Source organism: Pediculus humanus, genomic scaffold (genome assembly GCF_000006295.1).
Source record: "Pediculus humanus corporis 1103172107488 genomic scaffold, whole genome shotgun sequence".
NCBI classification, from domain to species: Eukaryota; Metazoa; Arthropoda; class Insecta; order Psocodea; family Pediculidae; genus Pediculus; species Pediculus humanus.
The window spans coordinates 182,391-199,084 of NW_002987105.1; the positions used below are offsets into that span (position 1 = coordinate 182,391).

The following is a 16,694-nucleotide window of genomic DNA, read 5'->3' on the forward strand; positions in this document are numbered from 1 at the left end:
TGTTTTTTCCGTTTTTTGCTGACGCGTTTTGAAAAAAATTGCATCGTCATTTAATAATAATAATAATAATTATTATTTTTTAAATAAATGAATAATAATAATAATAATAATAATAATTTAAATCGAATCGAATCTTCTTTTTTTCTAATACGAACGTCAAATTTTCTCTCGTAAAAAAAAAAAAAGATTTTTGATTTTTTTTTTTTTTCAATTAATAATTCCTCCTATGGTTTTATTATTATTATTATTATTATTATTATTATTATTATTATTATTATTATTAATATTATTATTTTTCATTTGCCTCGGAGGGAAATAATCATAAAAAGACTTTTATTATTATTATTATTATTAAGAAACGTTGTGTGCGGTTTGGTTCATTTGAATTCACATCGTGTGTGCGTTACAAACATTCGGTCGTTGTACGTTTATTATTATTATTATTATTTTATCGAAAACCATCAGGAGTTGTGAATGCATTTTTTTTACAAATATTAATCCCGATACAAATCGATTTATTTATTTATTTATAGAGAATTTTTTTTTATTACGAGAAAAATAGAAAAAAAAAATTTAAAATGTCACCTCTTAAAAAAAAAAAAAATGATTTCAAGTCACGTTCGAGTTTTTTTTTTATGCATAAAAATATTTAGCAGAAATATATTACGATTTATCGTCTGCTCCTTTCGTTTTTCCATTGGTTTCCCTTTTCGTTATCGTTTTCGTCTTCGACCATTCACTTCATGTAATTCTCCAGCATCCTCGTTTTATTTTTTCTACTCGTCTTCGTTTCGTCTGCTTCAGACCATCATGGAATGAATAAAAAAAAAGAAAATATTTACATTTAACACGACGACGACCATGTTTAATTTATTTATTTGTAAAACGAACAAACTAAAAAATTACGAATCCATTAACGAAAATGTTTTGGGAAAAAAAAAACGAGTTAAAAAAAAACTTTGGTTTTGGTGCCTTTATCACAAAAAAAACTTTTTTTTTTTTTTTAAATTATGGTTGTTTTTTAAAGGGCGACGCCAGATTAGGTTGTTTTAGTTTGTTTGTTTGTTTGTTTATTTGTGGCGTATTAAAGTTTGTTTTAAATTTAAAAAAAAAAAAGTTGGAAAAATTGTTTGTCGCCTACAATCTGAATTTTTTTTTTTTAATTCACTTAAAAAAACAAACGCAAAGAATTGTTGTTGTGTTTGTTGCTTTGAAAAATTTTCTATCGATAAAGTTTGACGACGAAGAAAAAAAAACGATCGGTTTGTTTTCTGATCGTTACGTAAGGTTTTGTAGGGGGGTAAAAAAAAAGGTAGCGTGCATACAAATAAAAAAAAAAATTTAAAAAACAAACAAACAAACAAACAAACTTTTACTACTGGGAACAGCGGGAACAAAATTCTTTTCGGTCGATCACAAAAAAAAAAAAAAGGATTTTTAAATACGTTTTCAAGGTTAGAAGAACCTTTAAATCCATGGAGAAAACAAAAGCAGTAAAAAAAAAAAATCAGGTACAAGGTCGTATCGCCTACGTATTTTGTGTATATTAAAACCGCCGTCATCGTCGTAACCGCCACCGCCATTGCCACCGCCACAACTGCCGCCGCCACTTTTATTGCCCCCCTAATAGCTAACAACCTCTCTCTTTCTTTCTCTATCTCAAAAGTTATGTTGATTATTATTATTATTAGCCCTTCTAGTGATAATACTTTTTCTCTCTCTCTCTCTTTCCATTTTAAACATGCCAACATGTCTTCTTTAAATTATTTGTTTATTATTATTTATTCAAATTTTTTTTTTTTTTTTTTTTAAATTTCGACGGACGATCCACGTCTACCATCTTTCTTTCTTTCTTTCTATTTCCACTTTAAAGTTAACGGAATGTTTTCTTTTATAAGAAAAAAAATATCATTATTATTAATAAAAATTTTTCATCATAATTTAATTCGATTAAATTTTTTTTTTCTTATTTGGCATTTTCGAATTATCCAATTTTGGGAAGGGGAGAAGAAAGGGGCCTCCCATTATCATTCAAAGGACGGTTGGTTATTATTTTTATAAATTTTTAAACTTTTCTTTATAAGGTGAAGAGAGAGAGAGAGAGAGAGAGAGAGAGACAAAAAAAAATTTTGAAATCGTGGGTCCATATATATAAATCAATCAATTTTCAATTGCCGGCCATTAATTAAATTTTTTACAAAAATATAAAAACACGTTACGACAGACAACAACAGGAAAAGGGAAAAAAAAAATTTAACGTGGGAGTAGAAAGAAAGAAAGAGACAGACAAAAAAAAGAATTTGATTTTCTTATTGCAAATGATTGATTGACGATTGGGGAGCCAGCAAACACGAATTTCCATATAAGTCAAAAAAAAAGGCGAAGGCGCTACCAAATCCGAATAAAGGAACATCCGGTATGATGACCAAATATAAATAAATCAGTTTAATCCGATCGTAAATATTTTCATTTATTATGTCAGATAAACAAAAATGAAGAAGCGATCAAATACCAACGAAGATGAAAAAAAAAAATTTTTTTCTTTCTTCTGTTGATGTTAAAAGAAAAGAGACAGAAATTTCAAATGTTCTAGAATAAATGATGACGAAAGAGTTATCATCTCGTTGTTCAATGTAATATCAACGTTAACATCTGTATAAACAAATCGCACTGCAATCGAGAACACGAGGCCTAAAAAACGCGATGCGACCTTCGTGTTGTTGTTGTTATCAAACAATAATGATAATAAATATTTTCCAATTGTAAATTTTTACCGGTTCATTCGTTGACCTTTTTGAAAAAAAAAAAAATCTGAACCTTAGTGGTAACTAGTACCTTCCTTCGGGATAATAATAATTTTTTAAGTTTATAAATAAAAAAAAAAAAAAGTCTATCTAAACCCACACTCGATATAATTAAAAAAATTTTTATTAAAATAAAAAACCCGAACCTTATTTATTTATTTTTTATTTATTTCCCCGTTAGCGTAAATTAAAGTGTCGCCTCCGCACGTGTGCACGCGTGTAAACGAACGCCTCGCACGTAAAAATCCACGTGAAAAAAAAATTTCATTCATTCATTCATTCATTCATTTTTATAATTGCAAGTTATTTAAAATAATAAAAAATAAATTTTGTCCCACGCTTATTTTTTAATACGAATGTGAAAAGGTCCTACCTTATTTTTTAGGTTCTTATTAAAAAAAAAAAAATTTCCTTCGGCTGGACATAATATTTAAAAAATGGGGAGCCTAAAAAAAAAAAAAAAAAAAAAAAAAAATTATTTTTAAACTGTGAGAAGAATTTTTTTTTTTTACACGAAAAATTTTGCTTCTTTCGTACGTACGTTTGTCGTTTGTTTGTCATTTGTTTGTCGTTTTATCACGTGGATGATGCCTTCTAGAATTCCCCCCCCCCCATAAAAGGAATTTTTAAAAAATCAATCAAATTAATTAATTAATAATTAAAAATGAAAATAATATTACGGATGACTGATTAAAAAATTAAAATAAATAATTTGAGGTCGTCGTCGTCGTCCTGGTTGGTGCCACGAAAAAAATTATCAAAAACGTATGTGACGTCAGTTTTCAAAATTAATCAATTTATCACACGTGGAATTTGAGAACGTGGAAATAAATAAATAGAAAACGAATTAATAAAATTTTTTTTTGTTAACGGAACAAGTAAATTTAAATTTTCCTTACGGCTGAACAACAATTTTTTTCCAAAGTGATACATTTTAAATATTTTTTTTTTTTAAACATTTCCGCAAGTTTTTTTTTTACATAGAACTTTCTAGAAAGAATTTTAATCTTTCGATTAATTTTTAAATAAATGTATGACGTCGTTTAACCTAAGGAAATATATAAAATGCGTAAATAAATTTTACGGATAAATAAACAAAAAAAAAAAAGGAAAAAATTTTTTTACTGGAATGGTTGGTTAACTGGAATCCATAAATAATAATGATTTTCACGTGTGATTTTTTTTTCTTCTTATTTTCAAATATCCGTTTAAATAAAAAAAAAAATTGTCTGAAACGAAATTACGAATGAGAAGGAGAGAGAGAGAAAGGGGGGGAAATAGATTTTGCGGTTAAAATAATAATTCTTCTTTTTCTTTTTCCCCGATCGTTTTTTCCCTCTCTCTCTTTTTTCTCTTAAAAATTTTTTTGCAGTAATAAATTATTATTAAATTTTAAAAAAACAACAACGACGACAACAACCTTGACCCGTGATAATTAAATTTATTTAATATATTTAAATATGGCGGAGAGACGACCAATGGCGAAATTATTCTTGTTGTTTTCATAAAACCGATCGTAAAACAAAATTTTATTATCATTATTTTATTTTTTATTTTTTTACGCTGAATTTCTATTGACATGTTACAAAGATGATGATGATGATGATGATGATAATAATAATAAAAACACACGTCAACTTTTTTAAAATGACGTCCAGAAAAAAAAAAAACAAAAAAATATTTCGCTCGTCGAAGAAATTTTTTTTTTTCTCCAGTACAAAAAAAAAAAATTGTTTTAATTTTTTCATTTACCAGCTGGAGAAAAGTAAACAAATAAATAACAATAATAATAATAATGATGATGATGATGATGATGATAACAGCGTGGTAGGAATGAGATTATTTATTTATTTTTAAATAAAGCCATAAAATTGTTTTTTTTTTTTTGTAATTTGTAACACGATGCATGTTTGGTGCATTATCATTATCATTATCATCATCATCATCATCATCGTTATTATTAGGTAACCCGCTTTGACGGCTTTCTAAGGCTTTAAACAACAAAACAAAACAAAACAAACAACAACACGATTGTTTTTTTTTATTTCTAAAATAAACAGTAGGAGTCCAATTTTAACTCGACGAAAGGAAAAAGGTTCCGATTTAAACAAAAATTACCTTCCCTCCTCCTCCACCTCAAGCCACTACTTCTTCGTACCCCTTGACCCCTTCCCCCTCTCTCTCTCTTGTAAAAAAAAATTTTTTTACGACCGGCCATTAAATAAATTTATTTAATGCATCATTTCTACCTGAATACGTTGAAAATTTTTTCTTGTAGTTTTTGCTCCTTTTTTTGCCCTTTTATTATTCATCCGAACCGCATTCCGCATTAAAATTTTTTTTTTTACTGTAACAAATCGAAAAAAAAAGCAGAAGAAATATATATATGTGAGAAGGAGATGATGATGATTATTATTATTATTTTATGACTTAATTTAAATTATTGAGCTCGCAATTTGAAACAATTGTGTGTTAAAATGGATAAAACGCGAATTATAGTCCGTATATATGTCGTAAGTGCGTGTGTGCGTGCGCGTTTAAGCCAATTTGTTGTTAGCATTCGTAGAGAAATTTCGCACATTGAATCTAATTATTTTTAAATGACTATTTAACAAAAATTTTTTGTCGTGTGAACGACGCAATCAATAAATCTTAGCGAAACATCCTTAAAGGGTTTATAATTGGCGCCATATTTAAAATTTGAATAACCGTCACTTTTACCATCGTTTTAAAGAAAGTAAAAGAACAAAAAAAAACATTTTTTTTTGACAAACATTATTTAAAAACGTTATTTATATTTTAACGAATGCAAATTTTCCATTGCTGCAGTTGAAATTGAGTTTTTCTAATTAAAATAAACGACAGCAACAGCAAAAACAAAAAAAAATGTAAACAGTTGTGTAATAAAGGTAATGAAAAACAAAAACAAATCAGCTGTAAATTATCATTATTTACTTATTTATTTATTTTTGCAAGTTTTTTGTTTTTTTTTTTTTCAACAAAACGAAAAGTTTAAATTAATAATAATAATAATGATAATAATTAAGTGAATTTTTAAATTTTCTCGATGAAAAGTACGAAGCAGAGTCTCTTTAAAACGATAAGAAGAGGAATGATAGGAATCATTGAATAAGCCGACCATAAAATGTGAAAAAATTTTCTCAATAAAAGGTGAGAAGAGGGAAAGTGGTAAGAAAAGAGAATGAAAGAGAGGGAGTGTTTAAAACGTGGCAGGAGAAAGAAACGGAAAAAAATTTTATTTAAATAACAAACAAGTAGGAAAAAAAAAGAAAAAATTGACATACATTTTTAACTATTTTTTACTACGTCGTCTGCCTACACTAATTTTAATATGCCAATTTTATACGACTTTAACTCCGGACTTTTTTCTTTTTTTTATTTCACTCATTAAAAATGTTAAATTTTTTTTTTTAATTTTGACATTTGCGACAGCTGTCGCACATCTAAAAAAAAAAATTTTCGCTTCCTTTTTTTATTCGTTTAAAACCACGTCTTTTGAATATTAACAATAATAATAACAACGTATATAAAATTATTAGTATTAATATTAGCAAATTAGAGTAAATTTGAAAATTAAATCATCTCAACTGGATTTTTTTTTTTTTTAAAATAAATTTCCTGTCGAAAATGATAATAATAATAAGTAATAATAATAATAATTTTTTCTGCATTTCCTGTCATGTGTAAAAAAAAAAAAAAAAAAAAAAATAAGAACAAACGGAAAAAAAATTTTTTCTTTTTGTCGGATTAAGAAATTATACTAATTTTTTTACAAAAAATTTCTGTCGTTAATTTTAAGTAATTATGTTTAATTTTACAATTACGTTCACATCACATTAATTATAATAAAAAGTATTATTATTATTATTATTATTATTTATGCATTTTGCCGAATGAATCATTATTCATTGACAAAAAAAAAAAAGTTAATTTATGTACGTATCATCATTGTACAAAATTTATTTTTTGATCATTTTCAACAACATCATCATCATCATCATTATTATCATCATCATTATCATCATCTTCATCATCTCATTCAATCCCACACGCACGCATACACGTCACAGAAATCATATCTCGAAAAAGAAAGAATTTAAGCTAACAAAAAAACGTTTTTGATAAAGTTCGATCACACACACACACACACACACACACACACACACACACACACACACACACACACACCGGAGTAACATAATCGTTGTTGTTGTTGTTGTAAGAAGATTGTCGTAATCTGTGTAAAAAAAAATTTTCCCTCCCCCAAAACATAACAAAAAAAAAAAGAAAAAATGTATATAAATACCACACGTAATATTAGTTTGGGCACGTATTTACCCACCATAATTCAAAACCATGACCAACAACCAGGAATCTCTCTCTCTCTCTCTCTCTCAGATAACGGGAAAGTTAAACGACTCGTACGTAATGAGGACAAGAAGTGTATAAGGAAGTTAGGAAGAGAAGAATCGGTTATGAAACAAGATAAACGTTATTATTATTATTATTCTTCTTCATCCATTTAAATTTTTTTTTTCTGTTTGTCGAATCCTTTCACAACAACAACAACAATAATAATATTTATATCAAGGTGGTAAAGAAAAAAAACGGTGGCTTTAATACATACAAACATTTCTTTTATCTATTGCATAGACGCATAAATAAAAAAGAGAGAAAGAGAGAGAGTGTGAGAGAGTGAGAAAATAACCAAAAATAAAAATTGTCAAACTGGATAATATTTATTAAATGTCTGACCTTCAAAAAAAAAAAAAAAGCCGGATCAACTTGAAATGAAGAGAGGGCAAAACAATAAAACAATAAATCTAGTGGAAAAAAAAAAAAAAAGAAAATCCAGTGCCCCCATGTTGAAGGCCTTGAGCCACAAGGTGAATTAGTATTTTTTTGCTAAATATATTTTATTATTATTATTCTTTCAGTCTTCTGGTAGATTTCATTCAGAGGTGATGCGTTAAATAAACTTTTTCTCTTCTTTTCTTTTTTTTTTTTTTATCATAAAATTTTTTCGTTTTCGGAAAAAAAAGAAAAAGAGGAAAATTTATGCGAATTTTCTTATAATACGCGAACGGCGGGTATATTTTTTTTTCAAATATACGTCACTCGTTGGTGGATTAATAATAATAATAATAATTTTCTTTCTTTCTCTTTCTCTCTCACGTAAAGGTAAGAAAAATTGGTGAAAAAAATATTAAAAAAAAAATTTGTGACGTTGAAAATTGTAGTGAAAAGTTTTCTTTTTTTGTTGTTGTTGTAGTGTTATTTTCGCGATTGTTTTATTAACTACAATCGTAATTATTATTATTATTATTATTATTATTATTATTATTATTATTATTTATTATTATTATCATTATTATTATTATTATCATTATTATTATTATTATTATTGAAAACACCTTGAAAAAAAATAATGAAAAGAAAAAAATTAATCGTCTCGTCAATGATTTTAATTAATATGACCATTTCATTAAAATTTTTTTTTTTTTTTTGCATTAGAGCGAATAGGAAGCCATTTTGATTTTGATTTCCCCTTCCTCGCCTTCTCTCTCCCCCTTCCTCCTCCTACACCCCCGTCCTCATTCCTTTTAATTTCTATCTAACCCGCCTTTTGTTTTGCTGCCCCCCTTAATTTAAATAATGGCCGTCCGTTTTTTTCCTCTCTTTCTCTCTGTCTCTCTCTCTCTCTCTCTCTCTCTCTGTTTTCCGATTCTAATTCTGGGTGTTTTAATTCATTTTTTTTTGTGTGATGCTGACGTCAACTTTGAACCGAACTGACCGAACGTTAAAAAAAAAAAAAAACGTTAATGTTAATGTTAATTCGATTATAAACAATTTAGGCTGTTGCTTTTTTTTTTTTTTTTTGTTATTTTCTAATGGTTTTGGTTTAGCGCTGGCAGCAACAGACGAACGACGACAGTAGTAGGAAAATACATGACAAAGGAGACGGTTGTTGTTGTTTGTTGATTGTTGTACAAACGTGTATTAAGCGTTCGAATGTTACGCAAATAAAACCATCGTGCAAACCCAAAATTTTAAATAATCGCGTGTGAATAATAATCGTTTACATTTTTTTTTTTCGCGTTATTAAAGTGAAAGTTTTACGAGTTATTAATAATAATAATAATGAAACAACCTATGAATTATTATCATTATTATTATAGGGTAATAATTTATTTATTCATTTTTTTTTTTTTTTAAATAATTAATGAAGAAAATTTGTTGAAGGATTGATTAAACAAAAAAAAAAATTTTCTTTTAATCACGATTGTGTACTGACTTTATTATTATTATTATTAATTATTTTTACCGTTATTTTAAATTAATTAATCACCTCGCGGTGATATGCGTAAAGTGACGTCATAAAATGATTGATGTTTTTCCGACATTTTTTTTTCTTGTTTGTTTGTTTTTGTTTTCCACCTTTTCCTCTTCTCATCTGTGACCGATGGTTAATTTAATTTAATTTAATTTAAATTATTATTATTATTATAATCGTGAGCGAAAAAACAAACAGACAACCAAACAAACAAACGATTTCTTAATTAGTTAATAAATAATAATAATAATTGTTAAAAATTATTTTTAAAAAATTTATTATAAAAAATGGAAAATTGATAAATTTTATTTTATAAACGTCACCCATACGAACGACGACGACGTTACTACCAAATAAGTAAAAATCTCAAACGATGTGTAATTAATAATAATAATAATAATAATGATAATAATAATGATAACATTTATAAAAAAAGTAAAATCGAGTTTTGAATTTTTTAAAAAGTAAAAAGTGTTCGGCCGTGAACGATTTTTTAAATTTACAAAAAGTAATAATTAATTATTTTTAAATTTCGATAACATTAAAAAAAAAAAAAAATTACGAAAATTTTTATGTTGAAAAAAAAGGGAAAATGGCAATGAAATCTTGCGCGTTTTTATTTAACTTTTTATTTTTTTTTTTTTTACGCTTGCGTGACCTAATTAATAATAATAATAATAAAATTTTTTATATTTGGCTCGGAGTGATTTTTGCCAGTTTTTTTTTGAGGGGAGGGAGGGCTTTTCTTTAATTTTTTTTTTTTTTGTTAGGTATTGAAAAAAGGCGAAAGATTTTAAAGTCGTCATCGTCGTCTCGTCCCCCCACTCATTTAAACTGATATAAATATTTACTGATATCAAACCTAAATTATTATTATCTTATCATTTTGTCCTTTGATGTAGTATTATTATTATTATAACGTAATATTTGTCGAAGAGGCGGTGCGGGACGGGCGAGGGGGGGGGAAAGAAAAAAATCATTTTAGTCGTTTCTTTACACAGCATATTTTCAAATTTTTTATTTTTTATTTTTATTTTGTTATTAAAAACTTCCTTGTTATTATGTCAAGGAAAAATTTATAAAAAAAAGAAAAATTTTTTTTTTTCAAAGTTGATGATGATGATGATGATGACACGTTGCAACACCTCGTGACTTTTTGTATTCGTTAAAAAAAAAAAAAATTTTCTTGTCGCGCGTTCGTTGATTGAATATTAAAAAAAAAATAAAAAAAATAAAAAAAAAGTTGTCGTTGGTTTTTAAAGTTTGTTTAAATAAAAAAATAATTTTTTTTTCGAAAAAGAGTGAGAGAGAGAGAGAGAGTGTGTGTTGAACGATAATTGATGGAATTCATCCCCTAAAAGAGGTTTTCGTTGTTGTTCGATATGAATTTACTTAATAAAACGCGATGGAAAATCAAAATGAAAGCGGGGGGTTTTTTTTTTGTTTACGTTCGAAAAAAATAAATAAATAAATATTTGTGTGTGTGTGAGAGAGAGAGAGAGAGAGAGAGAGAGAGAAGGTGGTTTCATGAATTTTTCGATGAATAGAATTAATAAATTTTAGGACCAACCCTTGTCGAGATACGCAGACACTTCGCAAACAATACATCATCAATTGGGAGAAAAACAAATTCGCACTTTTCCTTCCGTTGCCAATATACTAGAAGAAACAACAACAAAAACTCAAAAAGTCACACAAAGGAATTGTCAAACGCTACCGATAAAACCTTCTAAAAGAAATTTTGTAACGGTAAGAAAGTTGCAAGTGAGAAAAGAAAAGAAAAAAAAAAGAAAATGGCTTCTAATCAAAAAAAAATAACATAATAATTTTGCTGCTTTGCGATTGTGTGTGTTTGTTTTTTTCCTAACAAACATTTTTTTGCGTTTTATATCATTATTATCATTCCGACTAACTGTTAGTTCAAAGAGTAATCACACGCAAGGACAAATACTATATACTCTACACTCCTTAAAATTTTTAAGATTGTCTATTTCTCAGCTATTTGACCTTCCCTACAAACGCACACGCACGCACACCTTCAGGCCAGCTAACCAGTCAGCCAACCAATCAGCCGCATTTAAAGGTCGAGATGACACTTTTACGTAACGATTATATTTTTTTTTAAAAAAAAAAAATAAGAAGAAGAAACATAATCGAAACGCGTTCTTCTATCAACAGAATATCGATAAGAAATGTTTGTTTGTGAATAAAATTTTGTTGTGCGGAAACGACGCATGTGTGCTCACGTCAACACCGGCCCCCCAACAAAAAAACCCTGTGTTTCGTTAAAATGTCTTCTTTTTTTTCGTGACCGGTGACATAGATAGATCGCGCATTTGTTGTCCGTCAAAAAAATTTTCATCATGTATTTAATACGATCGCCGTCAGTCATTTAATTTAACGGAAATAATTCTCCGATCGATATATTAATTCATGAATGACCTTGAACGTTTTTTTTTTTTTTTTTTTTTTTTTAAATCCTGTTTTTATAATAAAAAAAAAAAAAAAGATTTAAAAATCTACTACTATCGTCTTGTCAATGTTGTTGTTGTTGTTGTGAGTTTGTTTTTTATCAGAATTATCATAGTAGTAACTAAGAACTGGGGAAAACTCATCGTTTGTTTTTCTTTTTTTTTTTTTTTTTAAATGTGATTTTAATACCGTGTAGTCGATGGCGTCGTCGTTAAATAAATGCGTGTGCGTAAATAATAATAATAATAAAATTTTTTTTTTCAAAAGTTGCGCAAACATCGATGACAAAATCGAAAAGTTTTCTTTTTCTTTTTTTTTTTTTTTTGCTATTGTCAATAGGATTGTAATGCTAAGTAAGTATTTCATGTTACGAAACGACGTATATCGTTTAAAAGTATTATTATTATTATTATGTTCGTGTAAATATGATAATTTACCGATATTGTTATCACACATTATTATTATTATTATTATTATCATATTTTACGCATAATTCGAAAAAAAAACGCGTACGAAAATGGCATTCACGCCCCTTATTATAATTTTTGTTTTCGTTACTTCAAAGAGGTATAATAATAATAATAATAATAATAATAATAATACCGGTACGTGTAATAATGATAATAATAATAATAACAGTAATAATAATTACTTTTAATACAGTTTTAATAATGATTACGCTTTTCTTTTTTTTCCCAAGTAAAAATTTTAAAAACGTAACAAAAAAAAAGAAAAATTATTACTCGCGGTTTTTAGTCGAGGGGGCTCCTCCCTCTCCTCCCTCCTTTTTTTCTCAATGGCGTATTATTATTATTATTATTATTTATTAGTTATGGAATAATTGTTACCGAGTCAAGGTTTTTTTTTTTTTTTTTTTTTTTTTTTTTAATATTTCCAAATCGCCGGGTTTTTAATGTTGTTACGGTTGTGACGTAATAAGAGTAATAAAAAGTTTCAAGATGGTTTCACTAATCTATTTCAAATGGTAAATAATTTTTAGAGAGAGATAGATAGAGGTAGAGAGAGAGAGAGGGAGGGAGAAGCACTCACTGCCAATAATAATTTTTCTGAAAAAAATTATTTTTAGTCGTGCCGACATTGGGCCAACAATTATTACGTGTAAAACAATTTTTTAATTTTTTTAGTGGAAAATAAAAAAGTTTTACGAATCGGTCACGGTTAGTTAAATAACAAAAAAAAATTTTTTTTCTTAACTTTTTTTTTAACTCGATCCAAAAATCGAAAAAAATGGCGGGAAAAATAAAAACGAATTTTTTTTTTAATTAGAGATTTTTGTATTAAAGAAAAATTAAAAAGGGAGCAAATAATTGCGAGGTCGTCGGGGTATTGCTCAATCGTTTTTTTTTTTTTCTTTCCTTTGGCCATTTGCTGACCAGGTCAATATTATTTAAAACGTTTTACACGATGATGATGATGATGATGATGTGTGCGTAAATGATGCGGAATGTGTTATTGCGTTTTAAATAATAATAATGATGATATTTCGAATGATTTTGTCGAATTCGTGAGGGAAAAATGAAAAAAAAAAAAAATTTTATGTAATCGCGAACGAAAAAAACGTTTTTCCTTTTTTCTTTTTTTTTACTTTTCCACATGCACGAAAAAGGTCAAAGGAAGAGGAAGAAAAAATAATAAATAAATAAAAAAATAAAAAAAGAAAGAAAGAAAATAGGACGATTTTGGCGTCTATGAGGCGTGTCTCAGCAACAAAACTGCTTACATAAGAATCCGTTAATCACATATAACAACGAAAAGCTTGAAAAGCGCAGTTTTCTTTTTAACTTTCTATCGTTAACAACAACCACAACGACAACAACAACAACTACAAACAAATATTCGTTTTCAATATATTTATTAAAAAAAAAAAAAAATAATTACGGTAATAATATTACAAAAAAAAAAAGGTGAAATTTAATTTCGTTAACCCGAAGGGAAATTTTTTTAATTACTCTCTCTCTCTTTTTTTCTCACTCCCCCTCTCTCTTTCTCTCTCAAACAGGTATTTAAAATTAATTATTATCATTATCATTTTTTTCATATGCTTGCTTGTATCGCTTTTTGTTTGTTTTGTTTTTTTTTTGCTTTTGAAAATTACATAAATTAATCCGGGTTTAAAAAAAAAATTGTGTTGTTGTTATTATTATTATTATTTAAGGTTTGTTGTTTAACAGAAAAAAAACAAAAATTAAAACGGTTTAATAGATTTTGTCACGTGATAAATAAATTTAATAAATAAATAAATAAATAAATGATATATAATTAAATCAAATTAAAAATACGTCGGAATTTTTATTTTTTTTTAAAAAAATTTATCACCGGATATTTTTATAAGAATTTCATTATGATGGATTAAAACGCGAGACGATGATAAAAGTCAAACAAACAAACAAACAAACGAACAAACAAACCGAAAATATTTTATTTTAATTTTTAATTTTTTTCAATGCGGATGTGTTTGTTTATTTCGTTGGGTTTTTTTTTTAGGGAAGGAAAATTTGGCAAATTTTAAATCGCGAGTTTGATTAATACGTTTGTCCATTTGTTCATTCGTTTGTTTGTTTGTTTGTTGGTGGGAAAGGAAAAAGTTTTTAAAGGAAAGGAAAAAAATGTTTTTTAAATGTAAGTTTGTGTAAATCGAGTTTGCAAATCGTTTTCGTGTATTTTTTTTTTTTTTTTGGGAAATTTTCCATTTACACGACGCCATATTATTCTGTCTTCTGCTTTTTTTTCATTCATTCGCCAAAATATAATAAATTTAAAAGGGTATAAGGATTGTTGTTTATCATTTTCAATTTTTTTAAATTAATAATAATAATAATAATAAAAATGGGAAATTCGTGCCAAGGAAAATATTTCGCAATCTTTTTTTTTTTTTTTATTTGAGTGATAAGAATAATATTTAACCAAATTTTTTATGTTATTCGGTCGGTATCTTATCTTAAAAATCATTAAAAAAAAATTTGTGACAAACAAACGACAAAATGTAATTAAAATTTATGCTGGGAAATTTTTGTAGGTTAAAAGAAACAACAAAAAAGTTTTTTTTTTGCGAAAAAATTTTCTATGCAACCCCCCCAACCATAAGGAAAAGCATAAAATTTATCATTCGATGACACGATTAACCTTAGATTTAAATTTACTTTTACTTAATAATAATAATAATCGTCATTATTTACCCGTTTTATTATTATTAATATTATTTATCTAACTGTTACTCTCTTTAAAAAAAAATTCGTTTAATCATGGTGAAGGTAAAAATTTTTAAAAAACAAAAACTCGTTTTTTTTTCTTATTCTTCTTGCCCAAAATTGTCGCGTTTAAGTGTAGTGGTTGTAGTGAAAAATAATTTTTTTTTTGTTGATGATGTGACGTGGTTATAATGAATAACACCACTTTTAAAAAAAAAACACCTTCGGATATTATTTACACGACATATTAAATAAAAAATAAAAAGATATAAATTAATTTCGATTTGCGACATTTTTTTTTTTTTAAAAAAATCTGTTTCGTATTATTTTACTTTAGAGTATTAAAAATGGTGGCTTTAAAAAAAAAAAAAAAATTTCAGACCTTCGACATCAACATTTTTGTTGTTACGACGATCGAGGTCACGACAAAGACGACGTCGACCACAATTTAAAAAAACTTTTTTTTTTTTTTTTTTTAGTCGTTAGCGACCTTTTTAATATACATTTACGTACATAAATTTTTTTTTTTTTCTAAGTCGTCGCACACGCACGCTAGCACGCACGCATGCACGCACGGAGACCTAACCCGTTGATAAAAAACTTGGGCAATCAGGTTTTCGTTTGCCCCTTATCAAAAAAATATTAATATAAAAACTCGTTTTAACGTTTGTTGTTGTTGTTGTTTAAATTCACGAATAAGATCTTTGACCTGCGTGATAGACGCCATATTCTCTCTCCCTTGTGCATACACAACAGGGGCAAGGGGTTCAATGAGAGAAGAAGAAGATGAAAAAAAGGAGAAGGAGAAGAAGAAAAAATTTTTAAAAACGTTTTTGCTCCAGTCGGATGCTGGGATACGATTACGAGAGTTGCGTGTGATCGTTTTTATTTTGCGGGCGTTTGTCGCGTGCTTAGCTGCCGGCTAACCCAGTAATATTAAATCAAAAAGGCGTGTCGTCATCAACATTTATTTATTTATTTATTAATGTATTTTTTACAACTCGATTTATGTACATTATTAAAATAAATCCGACCGACCACACGTAATTTTCAAAAAAAAAAAAAAAAAGAAAATTTTTTTTTTCGTTTTCGTTATTTTTTAAAAAAAAATTTTTTATAGGTCAGTTTGTTGTAATTTGTTTAATTATTATTATTATCATCATTATTATCATTAATCAATTAACTAAAATTTTGCTTTGTTACTAACAATAATTAATTAACGCAAAAAAAAAAAAAAATTCGGAGATGTCGTCGTCGTCGTTATTTTTTTTTTTCCAATCGTAATCAATTTTTGTGAATAATATAAAAATAATCTCATAAGTGACGTAAGAAAAAAAATAAAAAATGGCGCCGTCGAATAGGAAATTATATAAAAATGAAACAAATTGTTCATCTTTGGAATCCATAAAAAGAAAAAAATTCGATAGAAAATGGACGGATGATAAAAAGACAAAATCCGATTATGAAATCGACTACGAATTGAAAATTCCATTCAATGGCGTTATACTCTATAGGCTGGCATTTGCTATTTGGCAAACTGCTTTTCATCTTCAAAAACAATCTTTAAAGGTTTCTTAATATTATTATTATTATTATTATTATTACCTTTTCCGTTTCCGTTTCGAGAAAAAAAAAAATGCACAGGTGCGAAATGTTAAAAAAAAATTTACGTAATTTTATGTTTGTTTGTATATTTTATCGCATAATATAATTATTATTACTCTCGTAATTTTTTCTTCTTCGAATACTCGTTACCGGTTATTACGCGATAAAATGGCTTTGGTCGTGGAATTAGAAAGAAATAATAATAATTATAAATGTGTAATTTGCCGAAAGGTTTTTTTTTATACGCGC

The 16,694-nt window shown here is 27.1% G+C and overlaps 1 protein-coding gene across 1 annotated transcript; it reads left to right on the forward strand.

Moving 5' to 3' along the window:
- Window positions 1-10,577: 10,577 nt before the first annotated feature.
- Phum_PHUM145560 (uncharacterized protein) lies at window positions 10,578-11,265 on the forward strand (the record flags this gene model as incomplete). The annotated part of the gene is made up of 3 exons (XM_002424614.1): window positions 10,578-10,607; window positions 10,723-10,908; window positions 11,158-11,265. The coding sequence occupies 3 exons, from the start codon at window positions 10,578-10,580 to the stop codon at window positions 11,263-11,265; spliced, it is 324 nt and encodes a 107-aa protein (XP_002424659.1).
- Between the last annotated feature and the right edge of the window lie 5,429 nt (window positions 11,266-16,694).